We start from the raw sequence: 12176 nt of genomic DNA, 5'->3' as shown, positions 1-12176 counted from the left end.
ACATTTCGCTTTGACCAAGCTGAATTGTGCAGTGTGGGCTGGGGGGCTCAGTGTGGTGGGTGGGGTTCTTCCATGGGGTGGTTCTCCTACCTCAGGATTTGGCATGGAGGTTAAGAGCAAAGGCTCGAGCCCGACTATGCAGATTGGAATATTTTGCTTTGGCTTGAGAGGATTTGGTGAGATACTACCTTATTTATGCCTCCAGTTACCTTATCAGTGAAATGGGTTGATGTGAGGACTAAATGATTTTGAATAGGGAATGTGGCTTGGCACATCAGTACTAGGAGTATTGATTCTTACTACTATTATTATTGTTGATGTTATTGGCCAAATGCCTGTGGCAATTCCAGGGTGAGTGTGGGCTAGAACTGAGACCTGGGTATATCCAGTCTGGTAGGGGCACAGCAGCAGGGGGTCCCGGACAGCGGCCATCCTTCACCTCGGAAGAGGCCAGTGTGCTGGTCCCCTCTGTTGGAAGAGACCCAGGCAGTTGGGAACCAGCTGCAGGTACAGGGTGGGGCCCAGCCCTGAACAGCTGGGCCTGGCAGGCGCTGGGCAGGCAGGCAGCGTCCCAGAGCTTAGCCCGGGGTTTGGCACGGGCTCTGGTTCTAGAGATCACCTGGAATGATGCTAATTATATAATAAATAATACTGAGTACTCCGAGCCAGGCTTTCCACGTTCTAACTTGCTTCATCCTCACGATAGCTCTATGAAAGCAAAACTGTTGTCGTCACTTTACAGACTGGGACACGTGGGGGCAAAATGAGGCTATTGGAATGCAGATTGGGTAGGAGGAAGGAAGACATGAGCCTGGCCATGCTGACTTGGTGTGACAGGAGGGAGGGGAGTAGAGGGTGGCCTGGTGGACGCCCGAGTCTGGACGTTCAGACTGGCCAGACCAGGTTCCAGTCCTGTGGCAGCAACACCAGCGGCAGGCCCCACGTGCTGCTCTGGTAGACGTCACTGAGTGTCACCGGCCGTGGTCCAGAGGGCTGGGGAGGGGCAGTGAGGATCTGATAATGAGGGAGTGATGTGTTGGGAGCAAGAGTATAGTCTGTGACCGACCACAGAATGCAGACGAACTGTGCCCACTGTAAAGGAATAAGCCATCTGCTACAAAGCCCCCAGACCCGAGCAGAGAGAAGCCAGGAGCAGGAAGGGCCCAGTTGAATAATTGGCTCTGGGTGAGGCTTTTGCTGGTGCTCTCAAACACATGTATTATTAGTATGTGAAGGAAAGGGACCTTTCATCTTTGAGAACTTGTCATCTTTCATCATCAGAATATCTTTGAAAGAGAAAGGCTTTGCTATTCCTTTTTATGCAATTTGCATGAAATGAGGCTTTAAAATATAATGCGTTTTGAAATGCACTTTGCAGATGAGTTAATGTGTATTTTTCGGTGGCGCCTGAACTTTAAAATTTCCATGGCAGCAGTTTCCAGTGGTCTTGAGGTTGGCAATCTCCCAGGTTTGAAATGTCTCAGATGACAAATTTTGCATGCAGACAAGAGAGAGCGGCCCTTCTCATTGGATGAGATGTGTACAGCATGTCTGTTCTTCCTGCTGGGTTGACAGGGAACAAATGCTGTTTTTTTTATTTTTTTTTAATAAAAGGGAGCCAACCACATTGAAAGTATAAATGGACTGTAATAATGACATGACTAAAGAAAGATAGCCTTTTTTTTTTTTTTTTTTTTGAGACAGAGTCTCGCTTTGTTGCCCAGGCTAGAGTGAGTACCGTGGCGTCAGCCTAGCTCACAGCAACCTCAAACTCCTGGGCTCAAGCGATCCTTCTGCCTCAGCCTCCCGAGTAGCTGGGACTACAGGCATGCGCCACCATGCCCGGCTAATTTTTTATATATATATCAGTTAGCCAATTAATTTGTTTCTATTTTTATAGTAGAGACGGGGTCTCGCTCTTGCTCAGGCTGGTTTTGAACTCCTGACCTTGAGCAATCCGCCCGCCTCGGCCTCCCAGAGAGCTAGGATTACAGGCGTGAGCCACCGGCCCGGCCGATAGCCATTTTTTTTAAGGTAAAAGCAGATAGGAAAGTTGTATTGTTTTCCTTCTGCTGTGTTTATTTGCATAATTAGGTAATAAACTTTTTTGTCCTCATAATGAGGAGGCATTTAGCATCAAAAAGGAAGCATTGCAGAGAAATGTCCAGCCCTTTTGGCGCTATAGTGACACATAATCATGCCTTGTTAAACCCGGGAGGGAAGTCTTGGCCTGTGGAAAGTAGGTAAGCGGTTATTGGGAAGCCAGTGAGCCTCAGAATGGACTTGCATGGTTCTTGGCACTGTGGATAAGCTGAGAATTTTCTAAATCTTTATGTCCCACTTCCCTTTTGATGAACAACTTTGTTTTTAAAGCACTCCTGCCTTCTGCCATTGGACCATAAACAGCCGAGCAGAGCCAAGCTTGCACCTTCAATGCTCTGCTTAGAAAAAGGGCTTCTGCTAAACATCCAATTTCTTCACTCAAAAGTTCTGCCTTCCACACAACACAAGGATACGAACATAATTTAGCCAGGTTTCTTGCCGTTTTATAACAAGAGCCGCCTTTCCTTCGATTTCCAATGACAAGTTCCTCATTTGTGCCCAATAAATCAGCTGTCCCCAACCTTTTAGGCACCAGGGACCGATTTCATGGAAGACAATTTTTCCATGGACTTGGAGTGGGCAGTGCAGGGGGGTACCCAGTTCAGGTTTTTAGGTATTTGTCACATGACAACAGCACTCTTGGTACCAATTTTCTGTCTTAGTCCATTTGGGCTGCTGTAACACAATACCATAAACTGGGTGGTTTATGAGGCAACAGAAATTTCCCCCTCACAGTTCTGGAGGCTTGGGAATTCCAAGACCAACGTGCTGGAAGAGAGAGAGTGTCTGGTGAAGGCCCATAGGGGGTGGCACCTTCTCGCTGTGTCCTCACATGGTGGAAGGAACCAGCTAACTCTCTGGGCTGTCCTTTATAAGGGCATTACTCACAGTCCTGAGGGTTCTGCCACCATGACCTGGTCATTTCCCAAAGGCCCCGCGCCCTGGTACCATCATCTTGGGGATTAGGATGTCAACATACGAATTTTGGGAAGAAACAGAACAGGCTAGACCATGGCAGTGTGTCTGTAATCATTTTCTCGTTTGCTAGTGGTCATTAGGTCAAAGCGAATTTGCTTTAAAGAGCTGGAACAGGGTTGAGAGGAACAAAGAAGAACTCGGTTCATAGCTAAGAAAATCTAAGAGTGAAAGGAGAAGGTAAGGAGAAATAAAGATCAGTGTAGCATGAAAGAGAAGAACACTTGCTCACAGAGGATGCTGGGTTTCTTGGCAGAAGTCCTGACCCCAGAAGTGTTCAGGAGTGGCTGCAGAAATCAAGGGGCCTTGAGTACATTTCACTAGCAGAGAGGGCCAAAGCCATTGCAATAGTGTAAGGTTACATTACTTTCCCCCTGATTTAAAAAACAAAAAAACCAAAAGAAACCCAACCACTTTAATTATCTAAAATAACTAAAATCTCACCATCTGAAGATTACCACTGTTGCCATTTTGGCGTATGTCCTTCTAGCCTTTCATTATCGTAGGCACGCTGAACAGAAGTAGCTTTCCTGGCTACATGATAAGAAAGTGCACTTGTGCCTGTAACCGATAGCCTGCTTGTTTGGGTTTTTCCCATTTTCTTCCTCCTCGATTAACGCAGATACGAATGATCTGGAAGGTAGGTGCGTCTGCATTGAGGATTTAGTGATCTGCTGGCTTGTAGCTCCACCACTGTAGACTTTGTAGGTCTCTCGGAGCATGCATGCATGAGGTAAGGATTGCAACTGAAAAGCATCCTCAGTTTATGGCCCGAAAGTGTTCTGCATTGGGTCACTGCAGTGCAGCTGGAATTGCGGTAGGTGTGATGAGTGCAAGTCTGCAGATACCCCAATACGCCTCGTCTTCCTTCTTGGGGAACCCTTCCCAAGCGGTGCCTCCCTGTCTAAGCCGACCCGAGGGATTCTTCAGAGCAGTCGCTGTTATTTCCTATAGCAGGTTGGTATGGCTGCACACATACCTTCCCGAAGTAAACCAAGGGAAACTAAAGGATCAAGGGAATTTCTGTTAGTCTTATCCATTTACACTTAAAAAATTAAGCCAGTGAGTTTTGCTGCGCATAGTTAAGTATGTAGGTAGCAAAGGGGAAAAGTCATTCCTGAAGATTATCATAGTGCCACTGAGCCTGTCAGAATTTCTAAGCCTGGCTTCTTGCGGTGCAAGGACAGTTTGAGAGGGTGATAGAATGTATGTTAAAAAGTGGAACAAAAATAAATCCCCTGGTGTGTAGCTGTCACTTCCCCTCTGCAGAGGGACTTAGTGCACCTTCACAGGGAAAGGGGAGAGAAGCAAGAAAGCACCTCGCCATCATCTTCCTCTAGCAATGGCCCCTTCTCATTTAGTGTCTTGAGCCCCAGTTGTCAAACGCTAGGTCAAGTCCATGTCATGGACCAACTGATGGATTTAGCATCTTTATCATTTAGCACTAGTTTCTCCTCTGCGTTTCAAGGCAGCCTTCAGTCTAATCGAATCTTGTCATTGTGAGTTGCAGAAAACTTACTACCCTTCTTTGTTTTTCTGTTTGTCTAGTCTTGGAGGAAATTGGATTCACTTCAAACTTTGCAGCATGTTTATGAATTCTAGAATCTGTGTTTTAAATAATGCAACTCTGAACAACAGGCAAGATCACAGATCCAGGCTACTATGGTAGACCTTTTGAAATTTTTATCTGTGTTGTCCACACTCTCAGTAGCTTCTGTGTATGTCTTATCAATAATGAAAACATTCTGGAAAACAATTCTTCTCTCACATTTGGCATTTGGTTCTGAGCTGTCTCCTAATGGTGCCCTGTAGCTGGTGGTCTGGGTGCCACGAGGGAAGACTGTGAAGAAGGCACAAGTAGGAGGCACGTAACGATCAGATGTTGACTACCAATTACCCAGAGCCTTTTGTACGCCAGCCACTGTGCTTAGCACTGCACATACTTTATCATATTTAATCCTCACAACTATTTTTTTCCACTGTATTGTGAGGAAACACAGACTCTTGAGAGGTTAAGTAACTTGCTCAAGATCACACAGCTGTGTGGTTTGTGCTAGAATTCGATCTTGTTTCTAAAGTCTTTTTTTAAGAAAAAATTCATTTACCATGACATAAAAAAAAATACTTCGGAATAAATTTAACCAAAGAGGTACAAGGTTTGTAGCCTGAACACTGTAAACACTGATGAAAGAAATTAAAGAAGACCTGAAAAAATGGAAAAATATCCTGAGTTTATAGAGTGAAAAACTCAATATTGTTTTGATGGCGACACTACCAGGTGTTTGCATTTTCTAAAGTCTGTGTTCTGAACCGTTACGCTATACCACCTGCTAAGCAGGAGACTTGTCTCACGTGTGCTCACTGTTGCATCTGCTCTGCCATGTTGCAAAAACAACTGAAGGTAGAATGAATGACACACCCATGCTTCATTTTATCCTTGCTGTGTCTCTATCGCTCGTTCTCCCTTTCTCTTTCCAGTCCTATGTCCCTTTTGACTGGGCTTTGCTTTTACCAGCCCCAGATGTGAGTCAGTGATGGATGAAGACAGGCAGGTGGCACCTGTAGCCCAAAGATCTCAGGGTCCCAAGGAGGAGAAAACACCCAGTGCTCCCTCCCAGCTGGGCTTTTCCTGGGGTGTTGCTGGGGTTGGGGATACAGAACCTGTCTCTGGTTCTTGGCCCTGGGCTCGCTTGTCAATCTCACCCTATTCTTACTTTGGGACCCTTTTCAAGCTCAGATGTGACTATGTCACCCAAGAACATGGAGTGTTCCCAAGGCAAACCAAACCTAACCTTCTGTTAGTCTGTACGGCAGTTACATTTGCGGGAAGCTTATTAAAAACATTGTCTGGGGGACTATTTTGGAAATCCAGGCATAGTCTAATGACTTCTTTCGTTTCTACTTCAGATGCAGCAGCAGGAGGTCGGCTCCCCGAAGGCCAGCCTGCGCGTCCTCATCTTGGGGCTGGGCCGCCTCCTGCTCTGGTGGTGGCTGGCCGAGCTGATGGTGCACCTCATGTACATGCACGCCATCTACGGCAGTGTCCCCCTGCTCGGGGCCGTCTCTTGCTGGACCTTAGGTAACTGCGGAAATCACCAACAGTGGGACTTAGCAGCAAGAGTCAGAGGGAAGCTGGACGGGGCTGGGCAGGGGTATAGGTGCCTGGAGCAAACTGCTTTTTATTTTAACCCAGCTTCCTGCGTGGCTGAGACTATGCATGTGGGAGGAGGTGGTGGGCGTGGTTGATGGAGAATGGGGGCGGTGCTGTGGGCCTGGAACCGATGGGGAGGGTAGCACCCCTTGCTGTAACGGAGTCCTGCTGAGCTTGGGGGGGGTCTGCGTCTTCCCCACGTGGCCAGCAATGCACAGGGCGGGGGCTGCCGGGGGCAGCCGTTGAGTCTGTTCTGAGAGGTAATGACCCAGGGTCAAGTTGTTCCCCCGTCCTCCTCGTTCTTCATGTCTGTGCTATAAAGGAAAGAACATGAGCCACCGGTTTGAGTCCCAGCTTCCCCTACCACTCATGGGTAACCTTTGGCAGTTTATGAAAACTCTGAGCCTTTAGCATCTTTATCTGTAACACGAGGAGACTTAACCTTTGCAGAATTGTTTTGAGGATTAAATGAAATGATGCAGTTCAAGGATGTACCCTGTAACATGTCTGCTAGATGGAATAAATGGGGTGTGTGTGTCTGTATTTCCCTCTGTGGGTCCCCTTTTCTTGCCTACCCCTTTCTTTCTGTCTGCCAGGGAGGTGGGGCTGGTCTCCAGTATGGCATTTGCCTGGGGAGAAACCGTTGTTCTCTATTCCTCTGGCCAGACAGCTGAGATCATTCCCCTTTCTGGGCTAAATCTCCTCACTCCCTTGTTCTGTCTCCTTTGGAGAACTCCCCCGGTGGCCGAATTCTGCCTGTGGTTTGACCCCAGCCTGGAGCTTTGATGGGAACTGTGATCTCCTGGGCAGATTAAACTGCTCTTTGCTTGAGGGCAAGAGTACAAGCCTGGCTCCTTATCTGTTTGGTGATTTACAGATTTTTTTTTCTTTTAAATCTTGATTGTCCTTGGTATCACGCTTCATCAGAATGTTTCCAAGGAATGAGTCTCCTAGGATTTAAGAAAAAATTCTGAACTGTTCACTGGTGGTCTCTCCTTTACAAACAACTATTTTTGTAGTTGGGGTTCACTAATATTGTAAGGTTTTAATGATACTGTTAGAATAGGAATAGGATTAAATACAGAATAGGATTAAATGAGAGTTTATATGAAGTCAGATCCCAGTTGTACAGCATCTAAATTAAGGGACTGTTCCAGTTGGAACGTTTTTAACTGTGAGTAGTAGAAAATACAACTCTAAGTGGGGCTTGAACAATAAGGAAAAGTTAACCCTGTAACAATTACACCAAAGATCAGTGCTTGGGGTAGTAGATTTAGTGACTCAGAGATGGCCCCAGTGATCCATTTGTGTGTGTACCACTTGGCTTGAGAACTAACCAGAATGCTAGATGCCCTTTGTTTGTACCTCCAAGCCCATCACCTCTCTCACCCTCTATAAAGGATAACCTGATTTTTGTGTTTGTTCTTCCCTTCTTTTTCGTTGTGCTCTTTATCACAGTTAAATCCTTAACATTGCATATTTTAAGATCTCTTCATATACACAGGTTCATACTTAGTATGTTCTTCTATTTTTTTTTTTTTTGCTTAATGTTTCTGAGAAGCATCTGTGTCGATACATGTGACCATTATATGTATCATTTTTGCTGTGACATAGCAAGGCAGTGCATCCATACACAACAAATTGTCCATTCTAGATGGAGGACTTCTGAGTTTTTCCAGGGTTTTGCTGTTGCACATAATGCCATTTCTGCAAGTCTCTTGGAGCTTATGTGTAAGAGTTTTCCCTGCAGGGCAGTAGTTGTCAAACTCCTTGGCACATGACCCATAGTAAGAAATGTATTTTGCATTATGGGATCGAATGTGTGTGTGTGAACTCTCACAAAACCATACTTTACCTTAAGCCACTTGCAGTATACAGAGATATTTGACTTTCTATTCTATTTTAAAATGCTAGTTAGAAACTACTAAATTGGGTGCACCACTATCTAGAGTTTGTAAAACACTGCTCTAATAGATATACCTAGAAATAGGTATTGTGAGCAGCGTACATGATCAGATTTATAAGATAATGCCAGATTATTATTTTTTAAATTGGTTAAACCAATTTTTATACTGTTCTTGGCAGTATATGAGAGAGTTTCCGTTATCTGGTGGGTGTATGTTATATCTCATGATTTTAATTCACATTTCCCTGATTCTAATGAATGTGAGCAAGTTCTCATAGACTTTAAAGGACTTTGGTGTATTATTTTTCAATGGAAATAACTGTTGATAACTTTTGCCCATTGTTCTACTGGGATTTATGTTTACCTATGGATTCACAAGAATTATTTATTCTATGTTATCTTTTTTTTTGTTATAGATGTTGCAAAAACTGATTTTCTTTTGGTTTGTAGTTTTAATGTTTTTTTTATGTTTTGATGAACAGACTTTGTTTAAAAGTAGTTGCATTTATAAATTTTTCTTGTTCTTGTTTGGGTCTTTTAAAAACAATTCTCTCCTACTCTAAGGTTATAAAGATATTCTCCTGTATTTTCTAAAGCTTTTAAAGTAAAAGTCTTTTTTTAAAATTATGTACATTTGCATTGTAGAAAGTGGCAACATATAGATCACCCAAAATTTTAAAAGAAAAGCATTGTATAACCATCTATCCAGTGATCATTATTGATAAAATCTCTATACTTATCCTTTATCTTTTTTTCCCATAGTTTTTTATACACACATTTATGATTTCCCCAAATGAGTTTGTTTTATATGTATATAAAAATTATATATAAAAAACTTCTATACGTAAAAGTTTATAACCTGAGATTGATTTTAGTTAATCATCTGTTACCTTCCACATCACAAATTTTCATTCTCATTTGATGCCCTAGACAATAATCAGATTTGACCAATTGACTCCAAATGTCCTTTATACCTAGTTTGGCCAAGCGAGTATCCAATCCAGGATGACAGATTGTGTCTAGTTGTTTTGTCCCTTAAGACTGTCTTAATTTAACACCAACCCTTTTTATGCCACTGACTTGAAGGGACCAGGCCAGTTGTCATACTGAATGTTCTGTCATCTGGCTTCTCAAAATGTCATTTAGCTTATTCCTTCATGCCCTCTGTTTCTTACAAACTAAAAGTTATATCGAAAAGCTTCATGGATTAAAGTTAATTATTTTAGCTATAATACCTCATAGGTGATATTATGTATTTAAATTTTTCCTCAATTCTTATGAAAAATTTTAATCATCTAGAAAGTTTGAAAGAATTATATAACAGATACTATATATCTACCATGTAATCCAACAGTTGTTAACTTTTCACTTAAAAATAATGTTCTACCTATTATACAATCAGACATCACACTTAAAAAGAATCCTCTAATATCATCTAGTCAATCTTCACATTTTCTAGTTGTCTCCAAAATATATTTTTAAGCTATTTTCTCAGCCCAGAGCCAGCTGAATGTATCATTTGATTTTATTTCTATTAGTTTACTTCAATCTAGACTAGTTCAACCATTTATTATAAACGATACTGACTTTTGGGAAGAGTCCAGAGACCTTATAGAATGTCCCACACACTGGATTTTTTATTTTTTTCATTGCATTATTCTTAAATTTGTTCTATCCCTTCTAGTTTCTGTAAACCAAAAGCTAGATCTAGATCCTCTAGGACAAGCGTCCTCAAACTATGGCCCGAAGACCATATGTGGGCCGCCTAGCAGCACATTTATCCAGCCCTCCAGGTGTTTTTGCCACCGCTGCCTGTCCTGCTTAGCAGCCGATTCGTCCCGGGCCCACAGTGCGCACTTTCCAATGGTCTGAGGGACAGTGAACTGGCTCCCTGTTTAAAAAGTCTGAGGACCCTTGCTCTAGGACCTTGATTTAATAAAACTTAATTTCTTTGCAAAATCACTTCATACAAGATACTGTATACTTGGTATTGTATCCATGGAATGAATAATGTCAGGTGATTGCCAGTATCCCCATGGCTAAGAGAAATCACTTGTGCATGCTGGTGGCTGTCGGATCTCTCACTTGTTAAAGGTACATTTTCTCCCTTTGCAATTGGCAAATAACATGTTGGGTGTTAATTGAGGGCTATATGAGTCCTCTGTTCCCCAATAACCTGGAATAGTGTTAGTGAATAGTTCTAACATCCTTGGATGAACCATGCCTGGTTTCTTTCACTGGGAGTTGGTAATGCTGATTTTCTAAATCTGTCATTATATCTGCATGGGATAGCTGGCATTTTTCTGTAAAGAAGACCTTTCCATCATAAACTGGGGTTAAATACAGTTTCTCCTTTAAAAAAAAAAAAAAAAAGGCCAAGTGTGTAATAGTTTCTCTTTCCATATTATTTTATAGAGTAAGGAGTTCAGTGAAATACTTCCCTTGAATGGTGGTGTTCAATAATTTTGTTTGATGATTAAATACGGTAATTTTTCTTTTTGATGCTAAACTTGTCCCAAATTTGGTCCTGCTGGCTACTATGTTCATTTGACATGCATTTGTTTGCCTCGGAGCATTTCCTTGCTTTCTAGAAATAAAAGATGTCCCAGCACTCACCTTATATTTTCCTTGGCCCTGTATTGCAATCAACTGAATTGTCAAAATGAGCCTTGGTTCCTTTTAGTTGGGGGAATTATATTTAGGAGCCAAGGTCTGGGTGTGTTCATTGATTACAGGGGTGTTCATGTTTGGAGGCTTGAAGATTTTCAGTGCACAGATGTAGGAAATATATTTTTATATATTTTTTATATATTTTATAAAACCTGAGTTTTATAAAACATGAATTCATATTGATATTTTAAATTCAAATTTAAGCTATTTTTTTTCCATAGAATCTTTGACTTTATATTCGTGCATTCCTTCTTTAGTAATGAAAATCTTAGTTCCTAATTACATGAACACCTTATTTGTTCTGACATTATACAAAAATAGTTTCAAAATTGTAATATTCAATAATTATGGCTAAAAATAAAATAACTGACATTTAAGAAATTATGTCTGTTCTTTTTATTCTTATAATAGGTATATACTGAGTGAATATGCTGTGTTCAAAAGCCATTTGAAGTGATTCTTTTTCATGTGTGTTCATATTACTGATTTGCTATTTAGGTTAAATTTGTTAATCTTCTAATTTTGAGTTTGCTTTTTATCTTTTTGATCAATTATTTTTTAAGTTCTTTTTTCATATCTGCAAGGTCTTTCCTTGTAGCTTTTCTTTCCTGTACACACATATATTTTCAAATTTGTTTCTTATGTTTTCAAACATGCAGAACATATTTATCTTACATTCTCTAGCTGGTAATTGTACATCTGCAATCTTTGTTAGCCTGATTCCCCATTTTACTTCTGCCGATTTGCACCCGTGTTTTTGGATATTTAACTGGTGAGCTTGTGTTAATTGCTGTTTTGTCCTTGGGAATTCTTTGGTGTCTGTGTTTGGAATATGTTCATTCAGAGGAGATTTATGCTTATTTCTGCCAGGTGTCTGGTGGTGTTACCAGCACAGTACCACTTTCAATTTCTGACATGAGTTTTTGGGGGGACATGCAGGTAATGGGAATTTTGGCCTTTGGAAATCTGGATTTATGTGGGATCTTACTCTGACCTCCTATGTATATGGGCTGTGAGCATTGCCACCTGTCCTCACAGGTGGCTTATGGACAGCCAAGCTCTAGGTACCTGTGGCCTGGCAGGTGCCACCAGGGCAAAGACAAGCACCCATTCACCCATGGGTGAATGTTCACCCATTTTACTGCTTGTGTTTTGTATTTCTGGCCTCCAAGGATTTCCTTTATTTTGCAAACAGCTCATATATGTATTTAAAAAGATGATTTTAAATATCTTATCCAACATTTCTTAGGTGTTCTCCATTGGGAGTGATTGTCTGGTTGGGCAATTTGTTATGTTTGCCGGACATGGAAGTTCCACTGTGCATCTTTTTAAGAGGGTGGAACCTCTCCCAAGATGCAACCCCAGCAGCCT

At 41.9% G+C, this 12176-nt stretch overlaps 1 protein-coding gene across 1 annotated transcript in view; it reads left to right on the top strand.

The window, feature by feature from the left end:
- Positions 1 to 12176, top strand: part of HHAT (hedgehog acyltransferase) — a 258988-nt gene that overhangs the window by 48582 nt on the left and 198230 nt on the right. Inside the window, exon 7 of the mRNA XM_012781705.2 lies at positions 5986 to 6157. Coding sequence (XP_012637159.2) covers positions 5986 to 6157 — 172 coding nt within the window. The remainder of the gene's footprint in view (positions 1 to 5985; positions 6158 to 12176) is intronic.

This window comes from Microcebus murinus, chromosome 23, assembly GCF_040939455.1.
Source record: "Microcebus murinus isolate Inina chromosome 23, M.murinus_Inina_mat1.0, whole genome shotgun sequence".
In the NCBI taxonomy this organism is placed as follows: domain Eukaryota; kingdom Metazoa; phylum Chordata; class Mammalia; order Primates; family Cheirogaleidae; genus Microcebus; species Microcebus murinus.
Note: the sequence above shows the minus strand (reverse complement) of the source record. Positions and strands in the feature narration are given on the sequence as shown.